The 20,024-nt window shown below is 32.9% G+C and overlaps 1 protein-coding gene across 1 annotated transcript in view; it reads right to left on the bottom strand.

Moving 5' to 3' along the window:
• LOC145278221 (vacuolar protein sorting-associated protein 33A-like) overlaps window positions 1-20,024 on the bottom strand; it is a 46,966-nt gene that overhangs the window by 12,900 nt on the left and 14,042 nt on the right. Inside the window, exons 4-9 of the mRNA XM_080130512.1 lie at window positions 19,701-19,785; window positions 14,422-14,526; window positions 12,027-12,143; window positions 11,305-11,479; window positions 10,308-10,510; window positions 1,513-1,603 (exon numbers count right to left, since the gene is read on the bottom strand). Of these exons, the coding sequence (XP_079986638.1) occupies window positions 1,513-1,603; window positions 10,308-10,510; window positions 11,305-11,479; window positions 12,027-12,143; window positions 14,422-14,526; window positions 19,701-19,785 (776 nt within the window). The remainder of the gene's footprint in view (window positions 1-1,512; window positions 1,604-10,307; window positions 10,511-11,304; window positions 11,480-12,026; window positions 12,144-14,421; window positions 14,527-19,700; window positions 19,786-20,024) is intronic.

Raw genomic sequence — 20,024 nt, 5'->3', positions numbered from 1 at the left:
GTGGGGAAAATTATTGACAGTAGTTTCAGCCAGACGGGTGTTTCTTGTGAAGGGGGGACGAGGGATTGGAGCTCAGACGAGCACCTGCCATGGAAATAACGATAAAACAAAGACAGGCTCGCAACGTCTCTTCTGTCAGAGAGAGGTTGCAGGGAAGAGAAAAGGGCATCCCCCACTAAACCACGAAGTCTATTTTGTACTCTGTCAAGGCAGGATAGGCTGTTTTTAGCAGCTCCTGCCCAGATGTGGCAGCAGTACTCCATCCTTGGACGTACTTGGCTTTTATACAGATAGAGAATTGAATCAGTAGTGAGCTCTTCTCGAGAGGTAGAAGGATCCTACCATTTTCCCAGCGTCCATGGCAACAGATTTGATGTACGTGTTTCATTTCAGATCAGGAGTAAAGATCAAACCCAGAAGCTTGTAAAACATGGAGCCTCTCCAAGACGAGAGCCATCCATTTCAATTGATGCCAGATGGGGATCAGAGCGTTGATGATGTAAAGATAGAAGCTTGGTTTTGGATGCATTAAAAGTGACCAGCCACTTCTTCCCCCATTGTACCACGCGTTCAAGATCAGAGGAGAGAGAATTAGAGAGAACTTTGTCATTTACGGCCTTTGATGTGTTGCCATAGATGATCGTGTCATCAGCATAGATGTCAACGAATGGTTTAAGTATGTGTTTTGGGAGATCATTGATGTAGATCAGGAAGAGAGTTGGGCACAGGATGGACCCCTGGGGAACTCCAGCATTAATACTGTGGGCCTCTGATTTCTGCCTATCAACCACTACTCTTATGAACCTATCGGAGAAAAATGCTTTAATGATTGAGAAAACATTTCCAGTAATACTGTAGCTGGAAATCTTGTGAAGTAGGCCCTTATGCCATACCTTATCGAAGGCCTTCGATATGTCAAGAGCAATTGCCCTAGAAAGGAAACCTTTGTCAAGAGATTCACTAATCCTATGTGATATAACCATTAGCACATCTGCTGTAGATCTTGCAGAGCAGAAACCATATTGCATGTCACTAAGAAGGTTGTTTCTTTTGAGGTGGTTGACTACTCCTTTATTTAATATGGATTCCAACAACTTACTCATGACACAGGAGACTTATTGGTCTGTACTGACCTGAATTCTTTCAAATGTGACAGACAACATCTAAAAAGTAATAATTCTAATAAATGTGTATGAATCAGCATAGTATGACAATTTTAACCAGCTGGATTCTGTTGTTGGCATTGAACCTCTCCCTTTCTTCTAAAATCAGGTACTTACATAAAAAGGACCACATAAAGATTGTCAATACCCATAAGTGGAAGTAGATTTAATGATAAATTTGTTTGTCTCCTTCCATGAGTATCTTCAGTAACAGGCTGAGACAATGAAGTTCAAAACATCACCTCCAAACAAACAAAATCCCTTATACTTATTGCTTCTGTGGGCAATGTAAATGACAATTCATTACTTATCTTTATTCACGCTTAAAAAAAAAAAAAGTCATCCTTACGTTTTGCTACTGCTTGTCGAACGGCTGTCAAATGTGGTAATTTGGATACAAACTGTCTCAGTTCACCCACTGTATTTGCAGAATGACGTTCCTAGAATTAAAATTAAAAATGCATTCAACCAGTATTAGTATTATACAACTTCAAATAAGTTTAACAAATTAAATATTGTTAATATCCACAGTCATATATGAGAAGGAAGTGTCCAAGAGTTACCAAAAACTGATCGGTTGAGCAATATAATGGGTTAGCAAAAGGGATGGGTTAGAAAATCATTGGTTAAGTATTCAATTGTGTTTAGCAACAGTGACTTACAAACTTCTGTCCAGGGTTTCTACTTTCTGTGCCACCTGCATATAGAAATGTTAATTGAAAGTGCATAGAAAACTTTGAACAACATCCAAATTGGTTGTGACCAACATACAATCTAACGATGGTTGTCTAAAATGCACTTGATTGATTATAAATCTAAGATGCATTTAAATCGACTTTTAGAAAGAAAAATTTTACTTCATTCCAAATTCTCAAAAATCAAGGAGCCCTCTTCCTGGTGCTAACACTATGCAAGATATTCAAATATGCTAGAGAATATCTTACTTGTGGTCTCTTGTTCTTACTGGATTTCAGGACAAGAATTCATCTAGTCTGGTGGAGTATCCAGCTTCGTGCTGTTACTTGAGGTAACATCACTTTGAGAAAGTGCACCATTCCTTATATTTTATGTAATGTACATTCTGTTGCACTTTTTTTTTTTAAATTATTGAAAATTTTATATCTATATCATTAATTGCTAGATGAAAGAATGGTTTTAAATTGCAACAAAATGTACATTACATAAAATAAATCCAAGGTAATTTTTTTTTTATTCAATTTAAATTAAATTTTTATACCTTACTTTGTAAAATTTATAAAAGTGCACTTTGAAGATAAATTTCAAATTGAATCTTGTACCTTTATTTTTAAAGCTTATAGTAAAAACATTTTGTTTAACAATTTTCATGCCTTGGATGAAATGCTTTGCTAACTTATATCTTATCTTTTTAAGATTATATTTTAAAACTCCTCTCTATTTTAGTTTGCATTTCTCCTCACACCATAACTCATTTTTGCAATCCTCTCTTTGTATTATTACAGGTCTGAATATTCTGTTTCAGTTTGTATTTCTCCTCACACCACATTTCATTTTTTTTGCAACCCCCCTCTTTGTAATACAGGTCTTAATAATGAGAAAATATGAATTTTTTTTAACAAAAACTTTAAAATAACTTTTTTAGATTACATTTTTTTAAAACTTCTCTCAGAATAGAAAATCTTTACAATTTAATAAGGAATATATTTCATATAGGTTTCATTAACAAATATTCAGTACATAACGAGAAAAATAGAGATAAAAATTTCAAAAGGACTGGATGACTGGTTATGGTCAATAGTAGTCCTCGCCAGCGAAAGTCTTTGTTATTCAATTATTTAAAAAACATTTTGTGTCCCTCTCTTTCGCGCGAGGACTAATATATATATATATATATATATATATATATAAACTTTGTAGATCTGAGTAATATGTACTATGTATATATGTAATAGGTACTTTTTGCTGTAATTCTAGTTAGAACATTCAATGTAATTACAGAGCAATATGGCTTTGTTTCATAGAACAACTCAAACCACCATGTCAGTTATAGATGATTTATTTTATCTACCTTTCAACAGAATCTTCGGGCAACTGAACAATTTGATTCTGCTTACTAAAAGATACTCTATACAAACAAAAGTTTTCCCCAATACCTGTGATTTATACAATTTGGTTAAGTATGATTGAGATATTTGGTGGAATCTCAAAACAAAGGCGGTAGCAATGGCTCACAAGAGTTGATTGAAATGTAAAAAGCTAATGGATAAATTTTTAAATATCACAAAAATTGCAAGAGTTGATTAAATTTTTATTCATAGAATAAAGAATTAGAAATGCAATATCTCTGCTTTTAGTGGAATTTAGATTTTTTTATAATTCAGATAAAAAAATAAATAAATAAATAAAAATAAAAAAAAAACAATCAGGCTTTTTTTTATTATTAAAATTAGGAAAAGGTGAATTTTCTTTTAAAATCTGCTTTTTGATTTCTGTTGAATTGCTAGAGTTTTGTGGTCTCATTTTTTGGTCATTTGTCCGTTTTATTTCTTCCTCTCTCTTTTGCTTGTTTCAAAGATAACTTCCCATCTTCTTCCATTTACCCATATTTTCTTTTGAATAAGATTCAAATTAATAATAAAAAATAAAATTAAAAAAAATTAAATCATTTATTTAAAAATCTAAACATTTGTAAATTTAGATCTTATATGAAAATGAATTTCAATTTGAATCTTTACATGTTTGCAGATAAAAAATAAAGTATTTAAATAAAAGTAGAAATTCCTCACTTCTGGAAAATCTAAAACTGTGAAACAATCTATACTCGATAATGAGTAATTAACAATTCCCCCACTATTCAATAATCTTCAAGTTGTTTGCACGGCAACCGAGAAGGCTAATCTGCTTGCCCATCAGTTTTCCAGCAACTCTACTTTGGGTCCAGCAAACCACTCCCTCCCAGATTTCCTCTGCAGACGGAAACCATACTAGATGATCTAAAAATCACCCCTTCTCAAGTACATGATATAAAAAAACCTAGACACCTCAAAAGCATGTGGACCTGATCTTATCCTGGTTGTACTATTAACGATAAAAAAATGCTCTGCCAAGGTTGCCTCAGTTCTTTCCAAACTTTTCAACAAATGCCTTAATGAATCTTGCTTTCCTGACTGCTAGAAAAAAGATGCTTCTGTGGTACTAGTTTACAAGAATTCTGGTGAAAGCACTGACACATTAAATTATCGCTCCATTAGCCTCCTCCTTTTTTTGCCAAAATATTTGAGTCCATAATTAACCATGCTCTAATCCACCACTTCACAGCTGCTAAACTTCTGTCAGACCAACAGTATGGGTTTAGAGAAGCCCGTTCTACAACAGATATCCTAACTAATCTCTGAACATATATGCAAAGCACTGGATAAAGCAGGAGAGGCTAGGGCAGTAGTCCTAGATATATCTAAGGCCTTTGACTGGGTATGGCACGAAGGTATTCTCATGAAAATCAGATCCTATGGTATTACTGAACGAATACTTAACATAATTAAATCCTTCTCAAGTAAGAGAAAAATCCAAGTTGTCCTCGATGGTCATATGTCAAAACAATATGATATAAATGCGGGTGTACCACGGGGATCGATCCTTGGACCTTTATTATTCCCGATATTCATAAATGACCTTCCTGATAAAATTATCTCTGAGCTGGGTATATTTGCCCACGACACTATGCTCTACAACAGACGAGGGGAAACCAATGAACACGTAACCAAGGTAATGGCTGAAACTCTGGAGGAAGACCCCTGGTCTGTAGTGAAATGGGACAAATGGATGGGCATATTCAATGCTGCCAAGACTAAACTCCTTTTTTTAATAACTACAAGAAACCATAACGATACATTACCTGAAAGTAGCTCGTTCAAACTCCTCAGCTTAACATTCATGAGGAATACGAGTTGAAACAGATACATTGAGTGCATTGCCAAGGCTGCAGCAAAGAAGGTGGGCTCTCTCTACAATGCTAGAAATCTACTTATGCCTCAGAGTATCCTGTACCTTTACAAAACCACCATTTGCCCATGTATGGAGTATTGTTGCCAGATTTAGGCTGGTGCATCTGCTATCAGTCTCTCCCTCTTAGACAGGATTCAAAAGAGTCACTAACCTAATAGGTCCCTCACTAATAGCTAGGCTTTAACCACTGTCCCATCCTTTTGCCTGTTTTACGATATACTTTAATGGTAGATGCTCAGACGAACTAGTACTACCTCTACGTAAATAGTTTCTTCCCTAGGACTGCTAGACTTTGGAATTCCTTTCCGGGTTCCTGTTTCTCCAATTGTACTAACATGCAGAAGCTAAAATATAATGGAAACAAACATCTTGCTGCTCAACTCCCTACATAGTACCCCTACAAATTATGTTTCAGATAGTAGCCCCCTACATCAAAATGGCACTGTGCCTTGTTTGAAGTGAAAATGCAATTAACAAAAAAAGACAATAAAGAAAAACATTTAAAATTAAACCACTTCAAACTATGAATGAATTTGCGCATGCACAAAAGTAACAGAAATATGTCAGCAAGTTGAAAAGAACATTTTGATTTCAACTTGCTGACATTTCTGTACACATCATCCATCCAAACAAAGATTTTATTCGTTATAAACCATCCTTGCTATAGGATTACTATTTCCTGTTAATTTCAGTGTTATGTGACCAGTAGTTTATCAGTTAACTATTTTCATACAGACAGACATACAAATATATACATAATGAACATTAAAAATCAATGCTTTGAATTAAAAGCTATTTCTCATTAATGTTACTAGCAAATGTGAACTTTAAACACAAATCTATTAAAATTGTGTAGCCACTTCTTGTTGTATATACATGCTTCTTCCCTCTACATGACTTATTATTATACTTAATTATACAGGGTGGGGCAGAGAAACTTATTTAAATAATTTAGATATTCCAAATAAGCAAGTTGCGTTGCTCCACCCTATAGTTGATATACAAATTAATATTTTTATGATCAAACATAATTAAATTTAACTTTAAAGTAATTTTTTTAGTAGCTGGGAAAGAAAAAAAAAAAAAAAAAAAAAAAAAAAAAATCAATTACTTTGTGACCGTTTGAAATTTGAATAGGATTTGGACGTACTTGGAAAACTATTGAATAGATCCAATACTTTCATAAATAGAGACTAAAACATTACTTTAACAAAATTAGTAATAGTTTTATAATAATTTGGTTCAGTTAATAAAAGATTAAACGATACTGTAATAATTAGTTAATTTGCAAAATCCTATTTCATAAAAAAAAATAATTTGGTAACAAAAACAAATGACAAAATTAATGAAAAAGCTAAACAAAAATGAAGGAAAAAACAAAAACATAAAATTCCCAGGCAACGCCAGATCGATGCAGCTAGTATTTAATATTTTATGAAAACATCTAAAAAGATTATTCTTCCCTCCCACAATTTTTTAAATGGACTTTTCATACACAAAGCTGTTACATGCATATAACATGTCAGGTTAGAAATCCATAAAACTGATGAGACGGTTTATTTATTGAATTTTTTCAAATCATCATGTAAATTAGAAGACATTCATTGATTTCATTGGTAGTGATCATTTATTTATTTAGATATCTCCACATCCAAAAATATATATTAGAATATTTGGGGGAGAGAGGTGGTAATTTTCGAGTAATGCTTAATACATTAGTAGAATGTTATGAAAGAAAGCAAGAATTGGAGAAATATTAATTTATAGAAAAACTGACAAAGTCTTGTACAGATAAATTCCAAAAACTTTAGGAAATTAAGAATGGATATTGATAAAGACTGTTCAAATAATTGTTAGTGTAGTCAGACGAACGATTAGGATTATGTATAAAATTTTAACCAAGGGCTATTTAATTCCTGGAGCAAAATAATAGGGATGGATGGATGGGTTATTTAACCAGCATATCAACTTTTGTGCGTCATTTAATGTTGAGGAGGTTATTTTGTTATGTTTGTTTGCTGTTTATTAGGTGATTTGATTTTGCTGGAAAGGTTGTTTGGTTGTATTTTGTTTGTTTTTTGGGGTTTTAGGTTTTTCTGAAGTGGTTATTTGGTTATGTTCGTTTGTTTGTTTATTAGTGTTTTAGATTTTGTTATATAATCTTGTTTCTCTTAGGAATTTCAGGATATTGTCAGGGTCCACTCCGTGAAAAAGATCTTTTAGACTACCTTCACGGTTGTACCTCATTCGTATCTGCTGGAGAAAATAGGGAAATAAAAAGGTGTACATGTTGTCTTATGTATAGTGGTATGTGTTACTTTAGTCTTTATCAGTGTTTAAAAGTTATGTCTAATGCATCTCAAATGAAACTGGCATAAAATTTGGCACATTTATGGAGAAAATGAACACAATCCTTTTAAAAGGTTGGAAAAGCCCATTTAGTGTTGAACTTGAAATGGAAAGTTGAAAAAAAAATAATGCCACAGATGTTTACAATAATGGAAACTAATATGGTAAAACCAACTAAGTTTGAGGTAAACAACATTTGGACCAAATTCTCAATTGTGAATCTTATTTTGTTTTACATTCGAATGCAACAATTTCAGAATTTATATTTTTCTTATGAGAACAGTTTATATATAAATTCAAGTTAGATGAATAATTTACAGGGGAGATAACTGCTTCTAACGCTAGTTGACAAAAAAAAAAAAAAAAAAAAATGTATTTCTCTCCCGCGAGAAATGTAACACCAGGGTCAGAAAGTGGGATTGAAAAGTCAGTGTCCCCAAGGAAGGGTACTCTAACTTGCAAAAAGTGCCTGACATCTGTCAGCATTGTTCAGTAGGGGCACCTCAGGCGATTAGCCTAAAACTAACCCCTTCTCAGAGAGAAAGCAAAGCCTGGAAGGGTGGACCCCCTAGAACTGCACAGGGTCAATTTGAATGGGTCATTATAGGAATGGTATAATCTTTACCGATTTTGGTGCTGACGTAAAACCCCCGGCATGGTTTCCTGAAAAATTACAAGTTCTTTCGGGCCCCCTGCATAATCCTACATTTAAAATAAGATTAATTCTCAAACTGAACGGACATTGTCTGACACTACTCATTGCATCAATAAGTTGATTAGTTCAGCTAGTGTGAATTTTGACAAAGATCACATCAAATGCATGATAACCCAGATTAATAGAACGGAATTGTTCAGAGACAGGTGACAAAGCTGAAGCAGCATGTCAAACGGTAGACAAACCAGTTGAACGATAACAAATGCAGTCTTGTTTTTCAAGTTGAGAGAAACAAAGATTTTTCAAATTCGTCTCTATGTGGAAGTCGTGTGAACAAGATATCACCAATAATGTAGAAAACATTGATAAATGCTAATTGCAAAATGTTAGCTCAATATCTATCCATCTGTGTTACTAATTTCAGTTAAGTTAGAAAGTAAATAATTAGCAAAGGAACATTAGTCTCTCTCTTCTGAGTTAATTCTCTCCAAATAAAACCTTGCAGAAAATTTAGCGAATGTCTCCTTGTGTCTTCTTTCTTCATTTCTACAGCAATCCCTAGTTGAAGCTACAATGACAAAAAGCCACTATTAAAAAAAAAAAAAAAAAAAAAAAATCCTGTATAAACATCCCACACATATAAAGGATGCACATATGTATAAAGACATTTTGTTATTGAAAACTTTGCATACTTTTAAGCAGAAGTTCAAATTCCAAATAAACTTTGTGAATTCTAGCAGCAAATCATGACATTTGAGATTCATATAAGTAGATTTACATTTTGTGCATTCAAACATTATTTCTTATCCCTTTAATGGTTCATATTCCAGGAGCGTTCTTTCTGACAAAGAGAAGAATTGCTGTTTTCTAGGTTAGAATCTATTCCATCTAACACTTATCATTGGCAAGTTTTTGACCATGAAGTACTATTTTTTTTAAACTCCTTACATTAAGTGGCTTCATGCCTTGTCTGGAGCAATTTCCAGACAAGAAAAAAAATATTCCCTCATATTTAATATTGTAATAAGACAGTCCTTGTTTATCTATTCTATCATATTTTCAGGTCTTGAACATGCATTTCATATTCTTTCAGTATTACTATAACACCAGCAACTATTAATAAATATTAGATGTATTTGTTAACACAGGTTCCAATTATCTGATTATGTGTCAATATCTTGAATGTAGTAAAACATGTTAACATTGTTGCCATGTGTGCAATAGTAAAATAATTCCAACAGGTGTTCCAGTATTTATAAATTGGATATCAAATATTCCAGTTTATACGATCAGATTTTGATGCATCAAAGTTAAATTCATTTTTATTTTCTTATTCATTGAAAGAGTCACACCGTAAATAGATTTCAGTAAAAGATGATTTACTAATGAATTCTATACTTGAATTAACAACTTGTTACTCTAATGAAAAGATAAGTGCTGCATCTATTGAATTAAATTTATGAAATAATTTGATAGCATTTGTTTCAGTGGAATGATCTTAGCATCATTACACACACAGTGGTTGCACCACAATAGGGCTCGGCAAATGGAGCAAAAAGTTGGCTTTGTGGCTGGGTTCAAATCTCATGACCATCAGGAATTGTTACCCTACACTGATAATTGCGTAAGCATGCAACAATAGTGTCTCTAAGTAAAAATGAATAATTATTTAATTACACACACACACAACTTTAAACAAGTTTTTCTTCACTGGCCTCCATGCTTATAACAGTATTATATTTATTCAGATTCAGCTGTACATCTACTTATGAGCACCCTGTACTTTTTTAAATACAGCTTATGTCGAAACTGTAGGGTTAACGAAGTTACATATTGCTTGGCAAGAGGATATTAAGTACTTTTTGTTATTTTATTAATTATAGGATGGTTTGGATTTTAATATCACAGTTCTGTATTGGAATATTGTTTTATTTTGTGAAAAAGTGTTTGGCATTTATGTTAAAAAATGAATTCATGTTCAAACTTTGATAGTATTTAAACTGTAGAATAGATAATCATTTAAAAGGGCTGTAAAATTTTTAAAATCCTCATGTATTAAAAGACTGAAAGTTTTGGAAGTATTTAGAACGTAGAAAAAAAGGGGAAAAAAAAATCATTTTGAGCGATGGAAACTATTGTCTATGAAAATCACTTACGTCAAATTGAGCTGACAAAAGTTTCAGTTTCTTACACACCAAAGTATTGACAGCATCAATGTTTTTATCTCGAAGATCAGCAAATAGTTCATCTGCAGAATTGAGGGCAATGTTTTTGGGTTCTTGGGCAGCATCAGGCATGGCTTCTTTTTGTTGTTGTTGTTCTTTGGTCATAAATTTCTCTGCGGGAAGTTTTACATAAGCTGAAATTAAAATAAAACATCAAAAGTTAAAAAACCAATTATCAGAGGTTTTTTTTTTTGCCATGTTTACCAATCACAAGGTTGCATCAAAAATGATTTCATTCATAAATTTAAAAAAACAAAAAAAACAAAAAGAAATTTGTGTCCCATAATTTTGGTTTCTACAGGATACTGTTACACCAAATATTAGTGAATTATTAAATTCATGTGCTAATTACGTTCTTCAAATCACTTAAGGATACACATTTTTCTACAAAAGTTCAATTCAGATAAAAAGTAGGTGTTCAAAATCAGAACATTCCTTAAAGCCATTTTTTTTTTTTTAACACTGTTGTATACAAATCAGAATCGTGAAACAAATTTTCTTTTCTGCTTCGCCTGCTGATTGGAAGGTGATGTTTTCACAATATTCCATGGCAATTTTCAATTTATATGGTAGTAATTGTTCATAAATCAATTTTTTTTTAATGTGGTCATTATTTCGAAAGAGGCATTTTGGATAAAGAAAAAAAATTGACTGAGCCAAGAAGGATATCTTTTTCCCTTACCAAGGACAAAATAGATACTCAAAGTAATCTCTGACTTTTTTTTACAAGTACTTTTCTTAGCTGTTTGTATTTAAGTATTGTTATTTAAACTGAAATATATAACTTTGTATAGACAAGTTCATTTATATAAATTCAGAAAGGATAAAATGATAAAACCATTAACCCTTATCCTCGAGTGGCCTCCGGGCCTTGATAAGTGATGACTCCTTTGTAAAAAAAAAAAAAAAAAAAAAAAAATTTACTCACTGCAATTAATGTTAAAAATTTCATCAATGAGTCCCTCATAAGTCAACTGCGAAAGCATTGGGGTGAGCAAATCCACGTTACGGTCAATAATAAGGAGATTGTCGATTTGTGGAGTCAGCTGTGGTTCTCTACCACCAAGTTCTCGACGCATACGCAACATCATGTCAATTACATGCTGAAACAAAAAAAATAATTTATTTTGAGTGTCGCCTGCATTGAAGATTGAACCTTTAACTCCCAAAAGAGTATCACAACTAAATTTTACCAAGTATTTTATCCATTGCACCATCGGTTTTTGTGTACTACTCCCATGCATTAAAGGATTCCAGAGTTTAACAAGATACACCTGAAAAAGGTCAGAGGTTACATGGACTGAAATATTGTGCAAAAAACACTAAAAATGAGAACAGTAGCCTGAATAATCTAAATAATACAAATCTGATGTCTGTTTCAGTGTTTTGTTATAAACAACCATAAATTCACAACATTAATTCGAATAGAAAGAAGAAACATTTAGGTATCAAATATTCCTCCCTTTGTGGTACAATGTATTTGCATTTTATTTGTGACAACTTGAAAAAAATAAAAATAAATAAAACAAAAATCTTTACCTTTCATTACAACAGCAAAGATTAACAATTCTTTGTAAATTCCTGTTAAACCAAAACATGAAATCACTAATACATGAACAAGTTTTTTTAAATTCCATCAATTTGCCTTACCTTAGCACAGTCTCCTTTTCCATAAAGATTTGGAATGATCCCATAAAGGCCTTGTAACGTCATTATAGATTTGGCAGCATAGAAGAGTGATGTGTAATCATTTTCCAAATAACATTCCTAAAATAAAAAAAATAAAATATTAAATGTATACAATATTATTTTAAGTCTGGATTTTTCTGGCTTATCTACTCACTGTGAACACTGAAGGACATCACAAAAGGCAAATGGCATAAATTTTTTTTTTTTTTTTTTACATAAGCATCACCACATTATCAAGGCCAAGAGGCCACTCAAGGATAAGGGTTAAAGAGTGTGCAGTAGAAATTGGACAATATAGTAATCATTAGTAATGAAAATTTGGTAAATTTGATAACTTATATGGAACGGCTCATCAAGAACTTATTTACGTTGGACTTGAAGACAACCATATTGTAGCCAGCCGGAAAGCAGGAAAACGGAAGACAATTCCACAGGCGTGCAATTCTAAGAAAGAAGCTTTGTTCATGGAATCTACGTTTAGGTTTAGGCACACATAAAGAGTGGGGGGAATTATTGATAGTGTTTACAGCTAGACGAGTGTTTCTTGTGAAAGTTTGGCGAGGGGGGACCATAGATTGAAGCTCAGTCAAACACTTTCCATGAAAATAACGATACATCAGAGACAAACTCGCAACATCTCTTCTGTGAGATAGAGTTTGCAAGGAAGAGAAAAGGACATCTACGAGGCTACTAAGTCTATTTTGAACTCTATCAAGGCAGGACAAGTCCTTTCTAGCAGCTCCTGCCCAGATGTGGCAACAGTATTCCATCCTTGGACGTACCTGGCTCTTATATAGATAGAGAATTGCATCAGCAGTGAGATATCTACTGGATCAATAGAAAGATCCCACCATTTTTCCAGCGGCCTTGGCAACAGATTTGATGTACGTGCTCCATTTAAGATCAGAAGTAATGGTCAAGCCAAGAAGCTTGTCAAAACTTGAGGCCTCCTGAAGACGAGAGCCATTCATTTCAATTGATGCCAGATGTGGATCAGAATGTTGATGTTGTAAAGAGAGAAGCTTGGTTTTAGATGCATTAAAAGTAACCAGCCACTCCTTACCCCATTGTACTACGTGCTCAAGATCAGAGGAGAGAGAATTGGAGAGAACTTGGTCGTTTACTGTCTTAGATGTGCTACCATAAATGGTAGTGTCGTCAGCATAAATGTCTACAAATGATGTAAGGATGTGATTTGGAAGATCATTAATGTAGATCAACAAATGATAGAATTAGTGGAAAGAGACAATATAAAGAAGAGGAAGAGTACCAATTCAATAGATTGCAGGTAGTCTGGCCTAATAAAAACGTACATGGTTAAAAATCTTGACAAAGAAACAAAATACATAGATTTGTAACAGGTCCACAGAAGCCATATTGGATTCTCTTTTCATTATAAAGCAATTTGAATATTTTCAGATTGCTATTTTTGTCAAAAGGAAATGATCAAATGCCATTTTGGACAAAAATTTATTTCTAGTATTTTCTTAACAAGTCAGACTTATTTGCATAGTTTTTGTTTTGACTATTGTCTTCCTCTGATTTATCCTACTGATCGACACATGTTTAACATTGGCTATGGCCATGGCTATCCCATCCAGCACAAGGGGAACTGTGAAATTTGAGCAACCAAAGCCTGTGAGCATATTAGTTAAAAAAAATATAAAGCAATACAAAGGGTGGACAATGAAAAACAAAAAATAACTCCCGATTCAAACAAAAATTACTTATCCATTTTAATTGGCTAATGACCAAGTATTAATTCAAGTAGAAGATTGGCATATCAATATAGGATAGGAAATATGCAACTATCTTGTAAATTGTAATTCTTTAATCGTTATTTGGATTTATCAGATTATTGTTCTCATCTTGAGTGTTATTTTCACGTTTCAGTCGATGCAATCTCCAACCTTCAGGTGTATCTTGTAAAACGCAGGAATCTTTTGGTCAAACTTGGGAATCTGTATGGAATTTCAAATAAACCTCTTTATTTGATTCATGAGGGTAGCATGCCTTGATTCCATTAGAAGAAAATTGGAGGATACAGCGACTGAAATGTGAAAATAACACTTAAGATAACAGTTTAAATAAAATAATCAATCCTCATCTCAAAAATTCAGAAATGAAGTTCGTTAAGTTTAACTACTTTACTAAGAAGAAGAATGGTGACAATGTTTTTTTATATCTTTCAAAACAAAGAAAATTTATAGGCAAAAAAGATTTAAAAAAATAAATCTACTGCATTATATTAGATGCATAAAATATTTTTTAATGACATGGAATTATTGATCAAAATATGAATGTTCAAAAAGGCATAAAATTTTCGGATAATAAATTAATGAGTTTCCTCACTTACTCGAAATGAAGTATCCATTTCCATTGAAAGAAGATCATAATCAAAAGGAATCAATTCCATGTTAAATTCTTCAACATTTGCAAATGTCCCAAAGACTCCTTGTTCCTGAAAATCAGAAAACATGTTTTACTAATAAAAATCACTTAGATTACTGCCATATCTATAAAAAGTCGATTGACTTCTCTTCTCTCCACCTTTAGACAATAGTTTAATAACAAAAAATTGTCCATATGATAATCTATTCCACAATACAATCATCATAAGACTTCATGCAGGTTTCCAGAAATCATGCATTCATTTCTTCTTCATTCAATACTCATTATATTTTTATCTGGAATAGCCGACTCTCCTAAAAAAAAAACAAAAAAAAACAGAGAATATGGACTCCTTCAGCTTACCCCATAACACACATACACGCAATAGAAGGAAGTAAATATTCTTATTATAATTAATAAAAAAAAAACTGTTGTAAGAGACTGTTAATTGGCCAATGCAGGACAACATAATTTCCCCTTTCGAATGAATTGGGCAATTACTGTTAATAGTGGAAAGTAGTACAATCTTAAGATTGTGTTGATTCAATCAACATTCAGATTTACCTATAACAAGAATCTTAATTAGTATGAAATATTAAAGTTTAAAACATTTACTGCCAATTTGTATGGCTGGTTGTCAAAGGAAACAGGAAGAAAACTATCCTGCAAATAAAGTATTAGACTTCCAGTTGGACCAAAGTCAAGCCGATTAGATAAACTCGTCTTCATTGGTATGAACATGTAATGTACGCAAACAAGGACATCATTGTGAAAATGGAATTCAGGATGGAAGGTCCTATGAAAACGGATAGCAAGAAAAAAAAAAAAAAAAGAAGTGATTTGATACACTATAATAAAAGGTCAACCCAGCAGGACTTCATTCTGACCAACCCATTAGGAACCCAGTAAAAACCTATTTTGCAGGATAAACACAAGAAAATATTTCAAACATATTTATTTTTGTGGGCAGTCTATTTAATATATACAGTGACACGCAAAAGTATTGGATACATTACATTTTTCTTCATAACTTAAATTAGAGTTCAAGATTTGACCTAAAATTTGATCAGTATATTCCTATTACTATTCTAAATTATATTTGGAGTAGTAATTACAAAATCAACGTTTAGAAAATTTATATTTAAGGAAAAATATGAATTAACAAATGCAAAAGTATTGGATACACTTATAAAAAATTCTTTTTCTTAAATAAATTTAAATGACTTTTGCTAAGCGTGTTGCAATAATGCAAACGAGTTATCACTGACCAATCAGAGAGCTTTATATTAAAATAATTTTATAAAATTCTTCCAGTTTGGGCTCACTCCTTCAAAGTCAACCAGTTCATTTATAAAAATGCCTAAAACATTCATCAAAAAATCATTGATAAGCACAAAGGAAAAGAGTATCGAATAATATCAAGGAACTTAATGTACCATTTAGTACAGTTGGAAACGTTATTAGAAAGTTTAAAAACCCTGGTGAAGCTGTTGCAAATCTTCCAAGATGTGATCGGCCAAAGAAATTAAATGAAAAAAAAATCAAGGTGGGTAAGCAGAAAGGTACAAAAAGAAAAAAAAACTTTCTTACTCGTGGTGAAATTCAAACCGCCCTCAGAGAAGCTAGGATTAATGTGAGCAAGGATATAACCAGTAGAGTTCTAAATCGTGCAGGTTTTGTATCAAGGCCCCTAAGAAAAGTTCCATTATTGAATCTTAAACATGTCAGATCACTTTTGAATTATGTTAAAACATGGGGAACAACCAAGAATTTTGGAACAAGGTAATCTGGTCAGACGAAACGAAAATCGAAATCTTTGGAAGAAACACAGCAACACACGTATGGCGTAGAAATAACAAAAAGAATACCATTCCTACGGTAAAGTTTGGCGGTGGTTTGATTATAGTATTTTTCATCCAGAGGTATTAGTGAATTAGAAATCATCAATGGTAGAATGAATGGACGTATGTACAGGGAGATTTTGGAGAAAAACCTCCAGAAATCTGCTGATTTGTTGGGACATAATAGCAATTTCGTGTTTCAGCAGGACAATGACCCCAAGCATACTGCCAAACTAACCAAAGAATGGCTTAGAAATAACGGAATTGACGTTCTTATTTGGCCCAGTCAGTCTTCAGACCGCAACCCAACTGAAAATTTGTGGAAAATATTGAAGATCAATATTCACAAGAGGAATCCACAAAATATTCAACAACTAGAACAGTTCTGCAAAGAAGAACGGCGCAAAATACCCGCATATCTTTGCAAAAAATGTCTGCAACTACAGAAAGCGATTGGAAGCTGTTGAACGCAATAAAGGCTATGCAACCAAATATTAAATCAATGAATCCAATACTTTTGCGTCAGTTGATTTATATTTTTCCTTTAATATAAACTTTCTAAACTTTAATTTTGTAATTACTACCCTAACTATTAGTTAGAATAGTAATAGGAATATACTGACCAAATTTTAGGTGAAATCTTGAACCCTAATTAAAGTTATGAAGAAAAATGTAATGTATCCAATACTTTTGCCTGGCACTGTGTGTGTGTATATATATATATATATATATATATTTTCCATTAAATAAAATTTTAGTATATAACACATCTATTCTTGAACACACTACTACATTTGAGCATTATTAATTAAAACTAAAAAACAAATCAATAAAATAAATTTTAATAACATTCTAAAATGTTTGTAAAGTGACAAAAATGGCATAACATTTTATTAACCAATGAATTACTAATGAAATATACAACAAAATACAGGGCGTTTCAAAAGTCTTGGGAACATTACAAATTCGTATATCTCATGAACTATTCCAGGTAAAAAAATGAAACTGGTGTCATTTTAAAGCTTGCTTAATCAAGTTTTTGGTCATACTAATGATTTTCGTCTTATCTTTCCATGTGCAGTAATGGCGTTCTCTAAACAAGACAAGGCGTTTTGCGTCCTCCAATTTGCAAAGACTGAATCGTGGACATGTGTTCAGCGTGCATTTCGCAGGAAATTTAAAAAAGAAGTCCCTGAAAGGAAACCCATTGTCAGATGGCATGCTAAATTTGTGAAAGATGGGTGTTTGTACCCAAGTAAGCGAACAGGTCGCCCTTCAACTTCAGAAGCTGCAGTTGAGCAAGTCAGGGCAGCCTTTCAGCGGAGCCCCCGTAAATCAGTGAGAAGAGCCAGCAGGGAACTTCAGCTTGCTCCAGCAACTGTCTGGCGTGTCTTAAGTAAACGACTTCAAATGGTACCTTACAAGCTCAAGTTGGTCCAAAAGCAACAAGTCTATGTGCCGCCCCTTCCAAGAGATATTTACGAACTAAAGGCTCGAATAACGGCAGTTGTGGGAACCATTGACGTCAATATGCTGGAACGCGTTTGGCAGGAAATGGACTATCGACTAGATGTCTGCCGTGTGACGAATGGTGCTCATATTGAGCAAGTTTGAAGATTCCCCACAAAACTTGAAACTTTAACCTTTCCAACGGTACCAATTTCATTTTTTAACTCCTAATAGTTTTTGAGTTATTAAAAATCGTTATGTTCCCAAGACTTTTGAAACACCCTGTATATAAGAACACTTTGAGGAATAATCCAAAATCAGTTTGGTTAATTATCCCTGATGATGAATCCAGACGGATTTGAAAGTACTTGGGCCTACAGTAAATATGGTGACTACATCGGCCAGTTTTTGCCAGAAGTAAGAAAATAATTAGAAAGATGGAAAGAATCCAAACCAGAATTAATAGACATGAAATGTCTAGTTAATTAAACTTCCTCTACTTCCTCTTTCTCAGAGAAGAGATGTTGTCAGTCTGCTCTATTGTTACTTTTATAGTAGGTGCTCGACTGAGCTCCAATCTATTGTCCCTCCTTGAAAAGGTTTGCTACAAATACAACAACCATCAACAACTTCCCTTACTATCTGTGCCTAAAATTAAATGAAAATTCCAGGAGTAAAGTTTATTTCCTAGAACTGTGTTGAACAGTGTCTGCTTCCCAGCCGACTATAACATGGTCATCTTCATATCTAATGTGAATAAATTCCTATTGAGCCCTCCTCTTAAATAATTTCACCCTACCAAAGTTCCACCATAACTGATCATGTTGTCTTGCCAAACCAACAAACCTATCTCCTAACTGTGCTGACAACTGCATCAGCTTTGTAAATATTCAACAGGTACTGGTAAGTATTGATCAGTTCAATTTTTTCTGCATGGAGGAATTCAATGACGGTTTTCTGCTTCTGATGCATATCCATGACAGGGGTCTTGCATCATCAATATTGGCAACAGACAGATAAAACCTCAAGATTATGAAGGCATAAGTTTAGATTTGCAATCCCCTCTAATCCATTTGAGCAGAATAAAAAATAGGAGGCATTACTTTTGGAATGCCCCTCATATCTTTTTAATGAATTTAATTTACTATGTAGTCGCTATAGTATAATTATAATAAACAGGAGACCTGCATAAGTTTAGACAATCTGTCAGTGTGTCTTACATATAGGCAATAATTATAACAGAGTACAAATAGTCCTTTTTCTGAATTGCAATGGAATGGAAGCCTCCATTCAGTCTGGAAATATGATGAATACCTCTTGTAAGGGTAGCTGCATTTGTAATTGTGCAGCAAGGGTTGAACAATCTCCAACCACACTTCTGAATCGACACTGCCGAGTCCAGTGGCAGGGTGTGGTCCAGGATGACTGGAAACAATACTGAGATAAGCAAAGAGCACCTGGAATTCCCAAATGGTTGCACATTTTAGCAATGACCAGGCTCAATGTTACTTCAGTGATTTAATGAGAACCAATGTGTCAACGTGATTATACTGTATATAGTTGCATTAATGGTAAAGAAATAAAAAATGTGTATCCAATTCCATAACAATATAAGACAAACAGATAAAATCTCTATTATAATAAGAATTTAAAAAGAAAATGTGATTTGATGCCCAATACAAACAGACCCATTTTATAAATGTGCAAAAAAAAAAAAAAAAAAGGTTCAAAAGATAAGACTTAAGTTGTCATGAATGTCAGTCAATTCCACAACAGTAATCTCTATAAAAATTGCAACTACTACATAGATAAAATAAATATTTTAAACGAAGTTTACAGTGTCATTAACTGCGGAAATTAATTAAAATTTGATTATTAATAAATAAAATAAATAATAAAAAAAAAACATCTTTTCTGTTTAAATTATATATAGATAATAGCTTTGGAAATTTACCTTCAATCTTTTCTCACAGAGAAGACTTTTGCAAGGAACAAAAATTAGGTTGAACTCTTTCTGGAAACTTCCCTTTTGTTTTTCTCTGAAAATAAAAACAAAAATAAAAGTAAACATTTTTAGCCTCTTTAAAAATATTTTAATATTCAATTTTGATCCAAGAAACTTCTTAGTAGTTTTAAAGAACAATTAATATGATTTTGTGAACATTACTTACCTTTGGCCTAAAACAGCAAAATACCCATTTGTTTGAACATCAACTTTAACTACTTTGGCCCCCACTCCCTTTCTAAATTTCAATTCACCTCAAACAAGAAACTGTCA

This window comes from Euprymna scolopes, chromosome 1, assembly GCF_053919585.1.
Source record: "Euprymna scolopes isolate OS-2025 chromosome 1, ASM5391958v1, whole genome shotgun sequence".
NCBI lineage: Eukaryota > Metazoa > Mollusca > Cephalopoda > Sepiida > Sepiolidae > Euprymna > Euprymna scolopes.
The sequence above is the reverse complement of the archived record's forward strand: the minus strand, read 5'-3'. Positions and strand labels throughout refer to the sequence as shown.